At 44.5% G+C, this 17,978-nt stretch overlaps 3 protein-coding genes across 5 annotated transcripts; 2 read left to right on the top strand and 1 right to left on the bottom strand.

Annotated features, from left to right (window-relative positions):
- The first annotated feature begins 6,412 nt into the window (after positions 1-6,412).
- LOC135432051 (queuosine 5'-phosphate N-glycosylase/hydrolase) lies at positions 6,413-7,652 on the top strand. Its single transcript, XM_064687510.1, has 3 exons — positions 6,413-6,589; positions 6,660-6,779; positions 6,833-7,652. The coding sequence occupies exons 1-3, from the start codon at positions 6,433-6,435 to the stop codon at positions 7,606-7,608; spliced, it is 1,053 nt and encodes a 350-aa protein (XP_064543580.1). The 5' UTR covers positions 6,413-6,432; the 3' UTR covers positions 7,609-7,652.
- A 1,661-nt stretch (positions 7,653-9,313) lies between these two features.
- Positions 9,314-13,653, top strand: bw (brown). Its single transcript, XM_064687508.1, has 5 exons — positions 9,314-9,521; positions 9,601-9,833; positions 9,905-10,488; positions 12,082-12,941; positions 13,177-13,653. Exons 1-5 carry the CDS (start codon positions 9,377-9,379, stop codon positions 13,362-13,364), a joined length of 2,010 nt encoding a protein of 669 aa, XP_064543578.1. The 5' UTR covers positions 9,314-9,376; the 3' UTR covers positions 13,365-13,653.
- On the bottom strand, positions 13,361-17,809 carry mi (minus). Of its 3 annotated transcripts, none has more exons than XM_064687505.1 (9): positions 17,654-17,809; positions 17,254-17,343; positions 16,142-17,187; positions 15,948-16,082; positions 15,752-15,886; positions 15,628-15,689; positions 14,630-15,273; positions 14,402-14,562; positions 13,361-14,340 (listed from the first exon to the last, which is right to left on the bottom strand). In XM_064687505.1, exons 2-9 carry the CDS (start codon positions 17,326-17,328, stop codon positions 13,710-13,712), a joined length of 2,889 nt encoding a protein of 962 aa, XP_064543575.1. In that variant the 5' UTR covers positions 17,329-17,343; positions 17,654-17,809; the 3' UTR covers positions 13,361-13,709. The 3 variants fall into 3 exon arrangements, with proteins under 3 accessions (XP_064543575.1, XP_064543574.1, XP_064543576.1); XM_064687504.1 differs by having other exon boundaries at positions 17,560-17,805; XM_064687506.1 differs by lacking the exons at positions 13,361-14,340; positions 14,402-14,562; positions 14,630-15,273 and adding an exon at positions 15,455-15,501 and having other exon boundaries at positions 17,560-17,809.
- Between the last annotated feature and the right edge of the window lie 169 nt (positions 17,810-17,978).

Raw genomic sequence — 17,978 nt, 5'->3', positions numbered from 1 at the left:
ATGCGCCATTTGCAATTGTAGTTTATTTAATACATACCACAATTAGTGTACAATTGTGCACGCGAACAAACAGCGCGAGCGGTGGCACGGTGGCCAGGGTTGCCATGTTGCCACACAATTTGAGGCACAACATAAGCTCCTGCAATTGCAGCTGTCACAGAGGTGATGCCATTAAACGTTACATTTGTATTTACAAGACCAGCAACAAGGCAGAAATATTCCACGAAGTTAAAATTTGGGCCGCGCAAAAAATTGATGTGAATTTTCTGTTCAAATTTAAATTAAAATCAAATATTAATTAATCATAGTACACAAGAGGGCACAAAATGGAGAAAGCTCATGGGCCTAATTATGATTTATTTCTTTTTTTCCTATTTTATTATTAGTCTCTAATAAAATACGTGGAAATAGGTATATAAATATAGATAAATCTTATCTCTGTCTGGGCTAAGCGTCGGCATACTGAGCATGAAGCTTAGGGTTCGAACCCCGTAAAGAGTAAACTAACAAGGATATAACCTGATTTGGTCTATAGCTATGAGGTGGAGGCGGGGGATTTCGATACTACTACTATTCCAGGAGCTACATGTCACATTTACTGACTCTACCTCTTAAAACCCAAAAGATTTGCTCAAAAACAGGATTTCGATAGCCTTTTGTTATCGATTGCTTGGAAATCGATTGACGGAAACAAACTCGAACTGCGCGGGCACTAGGACGGCCTGCACCCAAAATATCAATTCTGTAGCTCTTAAAGGTTCTTAGATCGACGCATTCATACATACGGACAAACAGATGGATAAACACGCGGACGGACAAATGGGTAGACGGATGGACAGACAGACGGACGGACAGATAGACGGCTAGATCGACTCGGCTATTGATGCTGATCAAGAATATATATACTTTATGGGGTCGAAAATGCTTCCATCTGCCTGCTACATACCTGTTGTACCCCTTTACACATTTTCAATGGGTTAGGGGTATAAAAAAAAACTTGGCTTAAGTATTCTTCATCTCAAACAAATACAAAGCAAATACTTAAATGACAGTTTTATATATTTCATGTTTCTGCTTCAATTGCTTTATTTGTCTTTAAACTGACCTCTGAACTATTGCCCATTGTAAATGTCAGATAAATGTCATATCAATGGATATTTTTTTGACTGCCAACAATTATGAGCTAATTACTCAATGCTGTCTAAAACAATTTTTACTTTGACCTCGCCACATTTAATTGATTTTTAAGTGTCAAAGCGACACGGACACTAACCGAAGGGTTCAGCAGGTTATCAAGCGTTCAACTGTATGTAAGTGCACGTGTATTTGTGACTATAGTTAAAACTCTCTATAAACAACCTGTAAAATAAATATAAATAGATCACATTTATGAACAGATTCAAGAGCTTTCTTTTCTACACAGTAATTCAATCCCTCGGTTTGCCAACGCTTATAATTTCCAATGATGAAAGACATAAACTTCTTCTGCATTAAATATACCACACATGGAAGTTTCACTGTACATAATCGTCAAAAGTGTCCAAACTGTATGCGTACGTATATTGTACAAATGTACATATAGATATATACATGCATATATAAATGGTATCCAATAATTAAAAGCGTTAAAGTAATCAATAATAAAAGCAGTTTTTATGTTCGATGGCACTTAATTTTTTGCCTCAACTAAATGCCAATTAAAATTCGTAATTATTTTTTAATGGCATTTTGTGGTCAATATCCGGCGAATCATTTCAAAAATCCCCTTTACGAGAACGCTGACGTCCGCCCGTCAGTACGTATTTCACATGGACACGGCACATCGTATGAGTACTTATAAGTAGTTAGTATGACGAGCCAATGCCAAATGGCCAATACTCGTATCAATAACAATTGCAATGTCATGACTTGTCAAAGTGGCGCCCAAGTGTCAGCAGCCCATTGAGTTGAGGGGGGCGCCAAATTGCAAGCAATTGCAGCACAAAATCAAGTAGGAGTGCTCTAGACGGGCGTGCCCAACTGGCAGATACCCTGTCGAGCTGACGAACTGGCTTCGAACTTACTTTTATACACAAGTCCACTAAACGACAGACCTATCCTCCGAGATGTGCTCAAAAATACCAATCTTACATTCTATTTTTATCGATTATCGAAAGCGAGTTATCGATAAATCACAAAAAACTTGTCCTGCGCGGGCAATGGGAAGAACTGCATTCAAAAAACGAAGAATCTTACCCTTACAGACAGAGAGACATTACCAGATCGACACGATTGTTAATAGTACAGGGTATATACAATTCGATAGGAACAACAGCAACAAGAAGACATGCAAGTACAAGAAATCGCAATAAGCAGCATTCTTGAGCTTGGCAAGTGAGCCCCCCAGGCACTTGCTCAATGAAATTCAAGCAATCATCGCCGTCAACATTTTGTTTGGTTCCAGGACACGTTGAGAACATGCCGCAAGTGACAATCATTTATATTTAATAAACAACTAACGCATGCAACAGCAGGAGGCGTGTCTGCAGTGCTGCCAGTCTCCCAAAACGCCCACCGTCCCAGTCCCCCAGCCCCATCCAACCGCCCCCAACCCCCATGATTACTGCTTTTCTATGTAGTATAAACGCCCCCGCGGCTAAATCGAGGACGACGTCGACGACGACAGGTCCGAGACAATGGCCGTTGTCTCGGAACGTCTAGAAACGGTTTATCATGCATTTTGTGTTGTTGTAAATCGAATCGCCTGAATAATGCAGCAGGTACCCGCAGCATGGCGGCGGACGGGGGGTGGTGCGGAGGGGGGGTGCAGCAATGGCAAAGTGATCAGCGCCACACAAAGCAAATAAATAAGCAAAAGCATGAAAGCGAAGCATGAAAACTATGCGCAAAAAAAGACTGCCCAACTACAATATACCCTGGCCTCAGCTGTGAATTGCAAGCAGAAAAAATAAATTAAAAAAAAACAATGCAAAATAATAAATTCAATTGTTCCACTTGAAACCAAAACCTGGGTGCGAGGCATTAAGTTTGAAACGTGAACCGAACTAGCGTAGCCCTGGTTCTGCGCATGGTACACAAGTTACGTAATGGCCGTCAGGCATACAACCCTGGATATCTACTGCGTAGATAGTCGGAACTTCTTGGCCTTTTCTACAGGGTATGGATTGATAGAAAACAAAAACAAGAGTGCACAAAAAGAAAATGTACAGGACACTGTTTCCCTTTGGGCGGCATTCAAATTGAATATTGAAAGCACAAAACTGCCAAACGCTTGAATTATGCATTAATGATGTGTCTCGCTCCGTTAAGCGGTCGCCTTGTGCCAAGCAGGTGAAGGGTTCGTGGAACGTGCCCCACACAGGACAAGACAAGACAATGGCAATGGCAATGCGTCGTGTCCGCCCGCTATCCACTCGTGGAGAGTGGCCAGTGGCTAGTGGCTGCCATGGCTGCTTATTAATTTTTTATGCGTCTGCTATTTTTATGGTTGACATGAAAGCGCTTTGCCCCGAGCATTTTATGCTCCTCTTCAGTCCATTATTTTTTTATTCATTTTCTTTGAATAGTTTTTGTATGTGTTTCAATTTCGGTTGCATTACTTTCTCAGGCATTTGAATGTTTAGATATGAGTTGGGGCATTTTTTATTTATTTAGCAATAACAATTGAAGCGTATTTACCGCAAATGAAACAGTTTTTGTGCGCCAAAATCGAACACACACGCACGCACACTTGCACAAGTATGCATGTGTTGGTGAACTCTTTTCATTGCAACTTACCGATCATAATTTATGCAGTAAAGCTGTTTTTTTATACGCACAACCTTAAGCACTTTTAAACACATGCACTGCACTCGCGATTCTTCAGATTTACAATATTGATCTAACATTATTTCACTATTTAAAAACACTTTTTCGAACGGCCACAAACACGACAAAGCACACGCGCGCAAGCATCGAGATACGACTAGATATGCGCTTTTTGCATCGTGACACGAAGAATGCGATTAGCGGCATGTCATGCAATGTGTGCTAACAAATGTACCACTATTTTGGCGGTTGTTAAAATTATGCAGATATGTATAAAGTTACAAATTTTTTAAACGTCTTTGTGTAAAAAAATGCAAAATTTGGTTCATTTTTAATATTTAGAACTCAACAATGGAAAAGTTTAATATGCTTATTGGAATGTAAATGCATATGTATTGCATAATAAATTTATTAACCTGAGAATTAATTTACCAGATTTAGTTAAATTTCAAATACATAAATTAACGTGGAGAATACAATGCATTATATTATTAAGTGGTTAAAAAAAATAAATTTAATAAAGGACAATTAAGTTGTAAAGATTTCCTTCGTCTGCTCTTTGCGTAAAGTACCGATTAGTGCACATCTCTGATTGCAGACAAGTGTGACCACCATTAGTTTGCTTAATTAAATTAATCGGCATATTGACAATGCATATTAATATCTGGTTTGTTTATTCAATTGTTTGTCTATCGAAATTCTTATCGAAATATCAGCGGCCGATTAATGGCTAAATACACGTTACCTTTGGATCTGTTCAATAAGAATGTAGGTAATATTGTGCGTTTGCACCTGAACGAGAACAAAACCCAAACAATGGAGCCGCTGAAATCAGTTGACAAAAGACGTTAATTACCGGCATTAGCGCACAAAAACCCTGGCCAGCTTATCGGCTCCATAAATTGAGCGCCGACCAAAATTGTCATGGCAAGTATGTACATATGTGTGTGTGTGCCGGGCGTAACCTGCGGCTGTACCGCGTAAAACTCATTACATGCCACATGGTAACGCCCCACCGCCCGCCCGCCCCCCGGCACGCACACACAGCACATTTGGTGACCACAACATGTTGTAATGCGTGGCTGACTCTATCAACATGGTCGGCTCTCAGTGCGGGCATTTTGTTCTGGTCTAGGATTTGGCCGGGCTGGCAATTTGAATGCTTTAAACAATTTGGGTGGGTTGGCCCCAAGCCCCAATGCCAAAACGCTAATCTGTCAGACACTGTTACGTGGGGAGGGGGGGAGGGGGTGTATATATGTATATGCCGGGGCCACTTAAGGAGCGGTTGCGGCTCGCTGCGCAACAGCTGAAGGAGCTCAGGCATAATAATGATTATGATGATTATGATGATGACGAAGATCTGGCTTGGTGCAACAATAACGCCACAAAAGCTCCCATATCCTTTGATATGACAAAAAAGAAAAAAAAAATTAGTTGCTCTCAGTGGCGCTTGACGGGCTGGCTCCACTTGACAGACTCGCGGTGCGCGGTGCCACAAGGAGAGACGCGCCTTATCAGCTATGCAAGGCTTTGTCTAAATGATTGTGTGTGCGCGGGGCACGCCCCTTTTTGGCTGCTGCTGCTGCTGCAACCTGTTATGCGTTGGCGTCTTGTGTTGCGCTTAATGAATTTTACGTACATTTTACGAGCGCTGATTTCTGTCAGAGCGACACCGAGACTTCAGTCCCAGCCCCACAAGCAAACCCAACCCCCAGCCGAGCTATTAATCTACACTTTAGCAGAAAGTACCAGCACAACCCTTGTTCGTTAGTTGTGCGTGCGTTTGTGTGTGTGTGTTGTGTGCTTATAATGACAAGTTCAACAACAACTTAGCCCATTGTCTTCGTGGGACGTGACGCCCTGACATTTGTTTGCTCAAGTTATGCAAATATTTTTACAGTCAAGAAGTTTTTGTTTAATTGCATATTTTGACTCGAATTACGCGTGTCATAAAGCAGGGATATGAAGCTTACTACGGTTTTCGGATGACAATTAACCTGCTGATGAATGGAATGAGTTAGTTGGCTATGCGACTTTCCTAAGTAGCCATGCTTCACATTTTAAATGTACATTTTAAATTAATGTTAATTTCAAAAAGTGAGCGTTTCGCGCCAACTATGTATTTTATTTCGGGTCACACTGTCCAACTATCGCATTTAACGGCAGCATATCGTTTTATATACTATGTGTAAATTAACAGTACATATTGAGTTTTACAGTGGCATTTTTGAAAATTCAACAGGGTACCTCTTAACATTTTCCCTGTTTAACATGTCAAAATGAGACAACGCGGTTTATTTGAAATATATAGGTTACGTGAGCAAATTGACATCAAAATTAGAGCAAAGTCTCGTTTATAAGTATTTGGGCGTTACCAAGTCTTATAACGACAACTTTTGAGTTGTTAAAGTCTAAACGAAGCAAAAAAATGAACTTTGCTACCTGTCGTCACGGTCTAGGGAATTTAATATGTTTTTTGTTAGAAACAGGGTCATTAAAATTTCCCCTAAGTATTTTTGCCTAGTTCGTCCACTTTTTTCGCCGATTTTCGATAGTATCGCGTTGCCAAAAAAAAGAAAACAAAGATCATCTCGATTACACGCACAAGAACTTAAAATATCGATGCCAACAGTTCTGGTCAGAAGAACGCTATCCAAGATGTGCGCCGCGCTAACTCCCCGAGAATCTGGTGAACACATTGTGCGCCATGCGAAATATTTAACAGTTGTGCCCGCCGGCGTTGACCGGCTGGTCGAGGAGATTGTTGGCGGCTTAATATGTAAGTCAACAATTAATACATATGTAAGGCCATGTGCTCCCGTGCAGCTACAATTTCTAACATACTCCAGCGAAACGCATCGACGTAGCCAACTTTTCGCAACATGAGCTGCATCCCAAGCCGAGTGATGGACACGCAGCTAACTGGATTTTTATTGTGGACACTCTCAACTTTTGCTTCTGGACGCCACGTAAGTGGAATACGTATATTATATAGTAGATAAGTAATCGACAATCTGTTTAGAGAACTATACCAAGTATAAGGTAAACGGTTATACGGGCTACTTTGCACTCTGCGCCGCCATCAATCGGGCTATGGCGGATGGCTTGGACATAACGAACCCAGAATTCTACTCGAAAATCGAGCTGTCGACATTGACCAACATATTCCGACCCGACGATGCGGTGACAAAGATCCCGCTGCTGGAGCAGCGGCTGGAGTGCCTGCATCAGGTGGGGGAGCGCCTGCTAAGTAAATGGCAGGGAAGCTTTGAGAATGTGGTCAAGGCGGCCAACCGCTCGGCAATAGCTCTGCTGCAGCTGATTGTGGACGAGTTTCCCTGTTTCCGGGATCAGGCGGAGTTTGCCGGCAAACGTGTATCCATTTTCAAGCGCGCACAGATACTCATCGGCGATTTGTGGTCCTGCTATCGGGGCGAAGGACTTGGCTACTTTGAGGACATCGGGAAGATAACCATGTTTGCCGACTATCGCATCCCACAGGTCCTGGTGCACTTTGGCAGCTTGGAGTACACACCCGAGCTGCTGGAGGTGCTGCAGAAGGACACCATCTTGCAGAACGGCGACGCCATGGAGGTGGAGATACGCGGCGCCTCCATTTACATAATCGAACAGGTCAAGGACGCTGTACTGGAGATCTTGAAGCAGAAACATCCAGCTGTAGATGTGCGCAATGTCAACTCCATACTCATCGATCAACATCTGTGGGACTACAGACGCGCCCATGCCGCCGAATTGGAGTACATTCCATTCCACAAGGTGTTGAGCATTTACTACTGAATACTGCAGCGATTCACAAATAAAGTTTATATACTTTTGTAAAATGTTTGAAGATTTGATCTGTGATCTTCTAAACTTGGGCTATTATTTGTGAAAGCTAGGATATAAGAACTGCGATATAGCTGGATTTGACTTTCGGGTTAGTCCGGGTCAAGAGCTCAGCAAAAATTGTAGATTAAATAGCTGCCGTCTATTCCATATAATTCAAATAATTAATAGTAAAGATTTCTGCAACAAGGTCAATATATGAGGAAATCAAAGTCTTGGCTATTGCCACTCTTTGATCAAGTTCCTAGATCATCTCTAAGGCCCATTAAAATATATAGGAAAGAAAGATCAGAATTAATAGCAAGACTATAAGCAAGAAAAGTCGCTGGTTCGAACCAACAGGCAGGTACCTTTGGGTTTGGTTCGTGAGCCCGGTTTTAGGCAACCTTTTACTCAGCTTTAGATTAAAACTTTGGTAGATTGAATAATTTAGAATTTTATTTTAAAATTTCCTGCTGTACGGGAAATATTGAAAGCCGAGATATTTTCATATAAAAATGGAGGCCTAAATTTGATCTCTACACCAAATAAGCATCTACCAAATATTTAATTTAATTATTTTATTATTATTGAATTTTTAACCCAAACTTTTGTAAAAAATTTTAAATACAATTGGTTTTGGGTTCGGCTGCTTTTTGGGGCATAAGCTTTGTTTGAGGTTCGGTTCTTATAAAAGTAAAGAAAATAAATTGGAATTCCCAGTTGAGATCGGTTAGTACAATGTCAAGGAGGAAGCAATGAACAGTCTAAAGCAACTCATTCACCAAGATCCAAGATCCAATTCAATCAAATAGAGAACAAATTAATGTGACAGAAGGATTGTACTCTAGGTTCCTGAATCCGATCCAATCAGAAAACCTAGATTCAAATGCTCACTAAAACAAATCGAAAACCAGATATGAAGGAAACAAGGCTCATAATAAAGTATTAGCTGTTGCCACTTTTTGATCATGTTCCTGGATCCTATCCAATCAAAAATCCTTGAGTCAAATGACAATGGAAATAAATAGGTAACCAAATAATAAGGAAACAAGGCTCAAAATAAAGGATAAGCTGCTGCCACTCATTGATCAAGTTCCTGGATTCTGTCCGATCAGAAATCTTAAATTCCATATCCCATCTCCAACTACCTGACATCATCGCCTGCTCTGAGTGCACCTCCAGTGTGCTTTGTCGGTTAGATGGCCTTTGGAAAATGACATGATTTCGATTTAAAATAAATGGGATGGCGTTGTCTACGTTCAGCCAGACAATATATAGAGTATATATATATGGAGAGCGGTCTTCCCTCAGGTCGGGCCCGTCGAGCACAATTGTGAACTGATAAGCGACAATTAGTTGGTTAAAGCGAAACGCGGTCAAAAGTTTAATGTTACCCACGTTGGGGGCTGCTGGGGTTAGAAAATGGCATCGCCGCCGACGCCGTGGCACAGTTGACGTGTGGTCTTCGCCGCGAACGGTTGTCTCTCGGTCTTCCCAATCGAGTCTCTTCCTATCACGGGCGGCGGCACAGATTTATGGTTTCCCCCGGCTGCGGCAGTCACCTGTGTGGGGCCGTGTAGAAAGTTAGTGAATGGAATGAAATATGCAAATACCAATAGAGCTGCCGATAAGATAAGAGACAAAGTGGCTGAGTGATAAGCGTGGATAAGCTGCGGCAACCTGTACGAAAATTCAGATTTGTGCCTCAAAATTTCGGGAGTACATTGAACTCTGCGCAATGCCAATGGACGAGGGCGACGCACAGGGCAGCCTGTGCCTCGAGTGGAAGCAGCTCAACTATTATGTGCCCGCGCAGGAGCAAAGCAATTACAGCTTTTGGAACGAGTGCCGCAAGAAGCGGGAGCTGCGCATTCTCCATGACGGTAAGAGTCGTTCACACACACACACACTGTGCCCGCTCCGGGTCCAATTGAAATAATTGTGGGTGTGGTTAATCTGCAGTCAGCGGTCACCTGAAAACGGGCGACCTCATCGCCATACTGGGTGGTTCGGGCGCCGGCAAAACCACATTGCTGGCAGCGATTTCGCAACGGCTGCGCGGTAACCTAACCGGAGATGTGGTTTTAAACGGCATGGCCATGGAGCGGGATCAGATGACACGCATCTCCAGTTTTCTGCCGCAGTTTGAGATCAATGTGAAAACATTTACCGCCTACGAGCATCTGTACTTCATGGTAGGTCCAATCCAAATTCCTTAGCTAACCATTTTGAACAGCAGCGGCCGGGTGTGTGTCTTCCAACTTAGTCCCACTTCAAGATGCATCGCCGGACGACCAAGTCGGAGAAGCGGCAGCGTGTCTCGGATCTGCTGCTGGCGGTGGGGCTGCGGGATGCGGCACACACACGCATCCAGCAGCTGTCTGGCGGCGAGCGCAAGCGTCTCAGCCTGGCCGAGGAGCTGATCACAGATCCCATCTTTCTCTTCTGCGACGAGCCAACCACCGGCCTGGACAGCTTCAGTGCCTATACAGTCATCAAGACACTGCGCCATCTGTGCACCAGGCGGCGCATAGCCAAGCACTCGCTGACCCAGGTCTACGGCGAGGACTCGTTCGCGACGCCCAGCGACAATGGCAGCACCGGCAGCAATTCCATTGAAATGGAAATTGTGGACAACTCGCACGAGAGCCTGCTGCAGGCCATGAAGGAGCTGCCCGCACTGGGCGTGCTCAACAACAGTCCCAACGGCACGCACAAGAAGGCGGCCATCTGTTCCATTCATCAGCCCACATCCGACATCTTTGAGCTCTTCACGCACATCATTCTCATGGATGGTGGCCGCATTGTCTACCAGGGACGCACCGAACAGGCGGCCAAGTTCTTCACAGAGTAAGTGTCTATCGTGGAGTTCCATGAGGTACAGAGGTAGGTTGGGTTAGGTCCTCGACTCTATTGGATAAGAGGTCCACCTTCCGTTTCTCAGCGAAACAGGAATCAATATATAGAGATGTGTTAGATCCATAAGAAAGAAGGTTCCAAGCAAACGAAATCTAGTTTTGCATAGAGCTGGACAGGTGTAAGAGAGAGGTGCATTGTTTCTACCTCTTCCTCATCGCGACAACTTTTGCCGAAATCCTTTTAGGTAGCTAGGAGTCCAGCGGCATGTGTGACCCCCAGTCAGCGTCCACTTATGGTTCGATCCGCACAACTGACCCTATCTAGCCGATCCTCCATATCTTAACAGCCTGCTGGCATCTGTGCGTGGCCAAAGGGTCCAAGTTGACATTTCCAGTCTGAGAGATGATGGATAAACATGATCTCGGGTCGGCTGTACTTTTACATACGTTGTAGAGTAGAAAATGTCAGCGGCTGCCTTAAGCAGTGTTTATTTGGACAACTTTATCTCTAGACAATAGGAAAAGCATGACGATATTTATCACGCGTTTTATCTACATATTGTGAAAGGTTAACAAAAGCTTTTTAATAAAGGTTTTTTCTCAAGGAAAGCATGCTTAGCGCGTGCGTTTACATAGACATAGATATGAAAAAACGAAAGAAAGAACTCCTATCTTCGGCATGCTGGGAATTAAATACCCTTGCATACATATGGCTTACGGCTTTGCAGATATGTGGGAATATGAAAAGTCTTATATGCTGAGTTTGATAAAAATATCTTGGAAAACCGAATATTTTGGCATATGCATATATACATTTTTCGACCGATTCTTCACATAGAGCTATATAATATAGAAGTGCGATCTTGATAAGACTTAGAAAACATATAAGCAGCATAGTTTTAATAGTAAATGCTGGGCTTAGTCAAGATATCTTGATAAACAAAAAAGTTTTCCATAGAAGAACCTATTTTACTACCGATTTTTCCTATGGTAGCTATATGATATAGTGGTCCGATCCGGCCTGTTCCGACATATGAGCTGCTTGCCACAGAAAGACGAGCCTATGCAAAGTTTCAAGACAATAGCTTTAAAAGTGAGAGTGTAATTCGCATAGAAACTGACAGACGGACGGATGGACATGGCTATTAGCTCGGCTGTTGATGTTGATCTAGAATATATAAACTTTATGGGGTCGGAGATGTCTCCTTCTATGCGTTACACCTTTTAGGGCAAAAGTATAATACCCTCTACAAGCGTAGAAAAAGGTTAATCACACAAGAAGTTAATATTCCCCCGTTTACTCCCATGACAATCTATATAGTAGGACCCAACCTCCCGGTTCCGACATAAAACAAAAAGACAGAACTATGCAAAACTTCATGCCAATAGCTTTAAAACTAAGAGACTAGTTTGATTAGAAGCAGACGGACATGGTTATAGCGACCATATATATAGATCAGTAATATATACACAACAATTAATAATTACTATATTTAAATAAAAGTTTTTGTGCACCTGTATGTAGGGTATCACCTAGTCGATCAGTCGAGAATAACATGCACGTACTGCCTCTTTTGCCCTCCAGCATGGGCTTTATGCAGCCGACGAACTGCAATCCCGCCGACTTCTATCTGAAGACACTCGCCGATAGCCAAGGCTCTGGAAATGCGGGCGAGCTGCTGCGTGCCAAATACGAGTACGAGACGGACGGACTGTATAGCGGCAGCTGGTTGCTGGCTCGCAGTTACGGCGGAGATTACATGAAGCATGTCCAGAACTTCAAGAAGATACGCTGGATATACCAGGTGTATCTGCTGATCATACGCTTCATGACTGAGGATCTGCGAAATATTCGGAGCGGCCTCATTGGATTTGGTTTCTTCATGACCACCGCCGTAACGCTCTCTCTGATGTACTCCGGCGTGGGCGGCCTGACGCAGCGCACTGTGCAGGATGTGGGCGGCTCCATATTTATGCTCAGCAACGAGATGATCTTCACGTTTAGCTACGGCGTAACGTACATCTTTCCCGCCGCACTGCCAATCATTAGACGCGAAGTGGGCGAGGGCACCTACAGCCTGTCCGCCTATTATGTGGCGCTGGTGCTGTCCTTTGTGCCGGTTGCCTTTTTCAAGGGCTACATGTTTCTGTCGGTGATCTACGCCTCGATTTATTACACGCGCGGCTTTCTGCTCTATATAACGATGGGCTTTCTCATGAGTCTCTCTGCCATTGCCGCCGTCGGCTATGGTGTATTCCTCTCCAGCCTTTTTGAGACGGACAAAATGGCATCGGAGTGTGCGGCGCCCTTTGATCTGATCTTTCTCATATTTGGCGGCACCTACATGAATGTGGACTCCGTGCCACTGCTCAAATATCTCTCGCTCTTCTTCTACTCCAACGAGGCGCTGATGTACAACTTTTGGATTGACATCGACAACATTGGTGAGTGTGTGCGATCACATTTTAAAATAGTTAATTAATTATAGTTGGGTTTTGGTGAATTATTTGTGACTTCTATAAGATTTGCTGGGCCGGATTATGTTTTTTTCAACTCCTCTCGAGGCTCGTCATCAACTGTGGAATTTAAGACATTTTAATTATTTAGATACTTTTAAATATAATATATTTTGTTGCTTGCCTTTTGTTTAAAACCTTTCTTACGTTTCTCTGCTGACAGCTTGTCCCGTCAACGATGAGCATCCGTGCGTTCAGACCGGCCTGGAGGTACTGCAGCAGGCGTCCTTTCGCACCGCCGACTACACCTTTTGGCTGGATTGTGCTAGCCTCTTGGTGATCGCATTGGTCTTTCACATTGTCTCATTCACGCTAATCCGGCGCTATATCAATCGCAGCGGCTACTATTAAGTTGATCCTTTTTTTATTTTATACTATTCCGAGTTTACATTGTTTACAATTCATAATTCATTTATTCGTAACCAGGCGTTAGCCGAATAAAAGTTGATTCTTATACATATTTATACGTAGCTATCGTTTAGTTACAATTATCGATTTGATGCACACACCTTTTCTCATTTAAGCTCATTTACTGCAGCGAAAAATATTGCATTTCATTTGGATATGCGTCTACGTGCGTAGTCGTCTGTCTCTGTATTTGAAGTACCGCGGTTTTTAAATAAATTTGGCTAGAAAACAACCCAAGCAATATAGAACAACACACTTTGTAAAAATAAATAGTTTTGATTAAAATTTTTAGCTATCGAAGGTAATCTGACGCTTCGCCTTGGCGCCCGTGTCGCCGCCACTGGAGGCTGCGTTCGCTTGGAACTTGCGTCCAGAACCGTTGCTGTTGCCGCCACCGAAGTAGGGACTGATATTGCGCTGATCCTTGCCGGTGAAGTTCTTTTGAGCCGAGCGTCGCTGCTCGCAGTGCACGTTCTCGCGCAACGCCAGGCCACCCAAATTGCTTTTGGATGAACTGTTCTGCAACGACGGATTGGGCTGTATGGGCAACTGCTGCTGCTGCTTAGAGAACAGATCCTCCGAGATGCGTTCCATGAAACTGGACTGCGTAGCCGAGTTGGAGGCGCCGTTGCTCTGGCTTGTTTGACTGAAGCCGAATGAGTCAACAGAGTTCTCGCTGCCGAATAAGTTCTGCATGGAACCGTCAGCCGTGCTGCGCGCCAACGACATCTGCGACAGCGACTGCGTGGAGCTTTGCGATAAGAGAAGCTTGCGTTGCGCAAATTCCTCGGCTCCAATGTAGCCCGAAAGGCGCGTGTTGGACTGTCGTTTCGCTTCACTCTCTTGAATGCGCGCATGCAGGTAGATGTCATCCGGCTGCTTGCCGGCTATCACGCTGAAGGCATACTTCTTGGCCAGGCTGCCGAGATATGGGAGTCGTGAGCAAACAATATTAAAGGATAACCAAACGCAATACCAACCGTAGCAATGTCTCGCTGTTGCTTGTCGTGTGCCCCTGATGGAACTCCTGAAAGATGCGCTTGACAATGCGCGCCAGGTCCGCCGCGTGCTGCCGGAAATTCTCGTGCTTGACCGATATTTTCCTGTCCTGCAGCGCCTGCGACACGGCCCACAGCAGTTTCTGGGGGTAAAAATGTTCAGTTTAGGCAGCTGCAACAGCTAAGCTTTTTAATATGTTGATGCCTCACCTTCCGCTGGTTATCCGTCATGGCGCTCTGCGGCGTGGCACTCATTTCCGAATGGGCGCGCAACAATTTGCTGCCGGCTGGCGTTGTACTGCCTGCGAACAAATTGCTGCTGCTGCCGCTCAGACCAAGGCTCAGTCGACTGGCGCCGCCGGCGAAGCTGGGCTGCTGCTGCACGCTGGCGGCCGCCTTGTATTGACCTGCTGTGGAGGAACCAGCTCCAATGCAAAAGCTCTGACTCTTTATTTTGAGGGCGCGCGGCGTTAGACCGCTGCCGCCTGCGCCGCCGGCACGGAACAGTTTGCTGCTCTGGCTGGCTAGCTCAGCGGCATCTTCGTCATCGTGAGCGTTACGTTTGCGCTTGAGCAGCGTCTCCAGCTGGCTGCTAACGCTGGTGGTGGCACACGCAGCGCTCGACTGGCTGCCATTGTCGGGCGAGAAGAGCGCACGCTTTGATTTCTCCACACGATTGGCAATCTCCGGCTTGAAGAGCGGCTTGGGCGGCATAAGTTTCTGCTGCTGCTGTTGCAGCGACTTGGCCGGGCTTTGGAATAGCGCGCGTTTCGAGGTCTCGCGCGATGGACCCGGCTTGATGAGATCAGTGCGAAAAAGGCGCTTGCGAGCCGAGGAGGACGGTGTTTTCCGAGCTTTAAGAATGCAAATTTGATTAGTACATAAATAATGCAAATGGCAACAGATTCAACAATACCGGAAGGTTCTTATTAATTTTTTTCAATTATCTTTTTGCTTTTAATCAATCGCTGTCAAATCTGAGTTTATATCAAAAATCATTTCCTTTTACCAATTATAAAGTTAACTAAGTAGTTTGCTTGCCAAATTTAATGTCTTCAATTAAAGTTCCCCGCTTCCAAATACTTAAGCCCAAAATAAATGGAATGTAAGGTAAATTGTTATTTTGGGGTGAAATTGAGTTGGTATTAAAATATATTACTTATAAATATTTGTATTTATAATTAAGTAGATTACTTTGAGAAACTTACATTTCTTTTTGCTTCCTGGCGTTTTGCGTTTTGGTGTTGCTTTCCGCTTGTTGCGCTCCTTCCTGTTAAATAAATCGAGTGACCACTGTAGTTGTTAACGAAGCAACAATCAGCAATTACTTACTTTTTATCCAGTAGTATTTGCGGGCCTATGGAACTGTTCAGCTTATTGGAGTTTGTCGCGAGATTTGCCGATGAAAATATGGCACGACGTTTGGCCAAGTGACTGAGCCGATTTCCTGGCGACTTCGTGAGCATTCTGTAGAGAATATGTCGTTAACGAATTGTGCTTTACTACGGATATTCACAGTTCTACTCACTTCATGCGCATGTTGCGCTTCTTGGCACTCGACGGCGAGCGCACATAGGATGTGGCCGTCTCTGCGCCCACATAACGCTCCACCACGGACAGACTGAGGTATTCATTTTGTTCGGCCGCCTTGTTTAAGTTGTAGCTGGAAGGGAGTCGCTTTTATTTGTGAACAGCAAGTGGAATCGTTTGTCTGGCTCTTACCTCAGTCCATGCTGGCGCACGCCGAGCACCTCGCGCCAGCTCATGCCCTGCGCTTCGGCCAGGCTGTGCGTGGGCTTGAAAAGCGAGGGCGTGGCACAGATGCCACTGTCCTCAATGCTGGACGGCGAGATTAGGAAGTTGAGCACATTCTCCTTCATGTTCACAACCGTACTGATGACATCGATGTCGGGCGTGGTCACTGTGGGCGGCGGGCGCACACCCTGCAAACAGCGCCTTATGCGACGATAGAGCTCACGCTCCCGCCGACAATTCTCAATAAAATGCGTGCGGGTATCGCTGCACGTTAGCTGTGTGTCCAGCGTGTGCTCGTCCACAAAACTGGATTCCGTGGGCGCTGTCAGAGAGTAACGTGCGCTGGAGTTGTGACTCGGAGCTGGCGCCTCGCTAACGCATTGGCTTTCCTCCAGCACCTCGGGCAAGTCCTCAAGCGTTGTGCCTAGTCCCTTATCGGTTTGGTTGTCGCCGTTCTCCTCCTCATCACTGTCGGCAAACAGATCAGGCGAGCGTTCGTTGTTCATTTTTTTGAATATAAACGATTCTGACAGCTGCTGCTGCTGCTCCTGCGGAGCGCAGTTGGCAGCGCTTTCCCGCACAGTGGGCAGCCGAGAGCTGCTGGGCGCCTCAGTCAGACTTTTGATTTTGCCATCAAAGGACAAGCTGTCTGTGTTTGGTTTCGTTATGGGTGCAGCAATTGTGGCCGGCGGCATATCGACAGCATTGCAGCTGTTTTCCTCCAAGACGCTTTCATAGAACCTGGGAAAGACGACCATGCCCGGCGATCGGTGCTTGGCTGGCGGTTCCGGTTCCGGCAGTTTCAGATTCTGCAGCTGCGAGCCGTAAAGCTGTTTATTGACTTGGCCATACGGGCTGTCGCCAAAGCCACGAAATTGCGACTCCTGGCTGCCGCCCAGGGCACTCGATTTGGTGGCATTGTCGGTGCTCAGTGTTTTTGGCTTTAGCAGATATGGTAGATTCATGTTCTCCTCGTCAGATATTTGGCCCTCATTGTTTTCACTGAGCGAAGACTGCGGAAATAAACAAATGTTTATGAATAAATTTCTTTCACTTTTATTTGCGTCATCCCGCCTCACCCCGCTGCCCGTGGATGGCTCCGAATCGTAGCTGTTGTTGATCTTATGCACCGTGTTGGAGTTAATTGCTGCCATTCTTCAATAGTTCAACTAAAATACCATGAATTACATTCAGTTCGTAAATTTAACACATGTTAATAACATAAGATTTAATGCATTGGATATTTTTGGTACAGGCACGCTTAGGTCACACGCCCCTGGGCGTGGCTTATGGGGAAAATGCAATATCATGCTGGCGTGATAGGATGCACAAGTTATATAAGCTTTATCTTAAGCCTACCGATCGGGATCAAGTATTGCATTTACCTTTTGAAATGTGGCACTTTTTTTTACAAGACGATGCGACGGCACCAAGCAAAAAAACGCGCGCACATTTGGCGCAGTTGCTGCAGTAACTTACTCAACTACTGCAATCTGTAAGTTGTCTGTGGCACTGGCTAATGTTGCGCTTAAATTGACTTCATATTTAAGCACTGAATTAATAATTTACGTTGATAAAAAGTAGTATTTTTGCAATCCATATATTGCGTGCGTGAACATCTGCCAGCAAGAATTTGGCGGCGGCTATTTCAGTGTTGATGTTATACCGATATATCGATAACTATATACGCGATATATTTGTTAGCAGTATTCGGACATAGTGATGGAAATAGTTTGGCAAGTTTAACGCGTAGTTCAGATTAAATAAGAAAATATTTGCACTAATAAGAATCAAATTAAACAGT

Source organism: Drosophila montana, unplaced genomic scaffold (assembly GCF_035044405.1).
Source record: "Drosophila montana isolate Dmon_TW-CO22-7 unplaced genomic scaffold, ASM3504440v1 contig_3200_1, whole genome shotgun sequence".
Lineage (NCBI taxonomy): Eukaryota > Metazoa > Arthropoda > Insecta > Diptera > Drosophilidae > Drosophila > Drosophila montana.
Note: the sequence above shows the minus strand (reverse complement) of the source record. Positions and strands in the feature narration are given on the sequence as shown.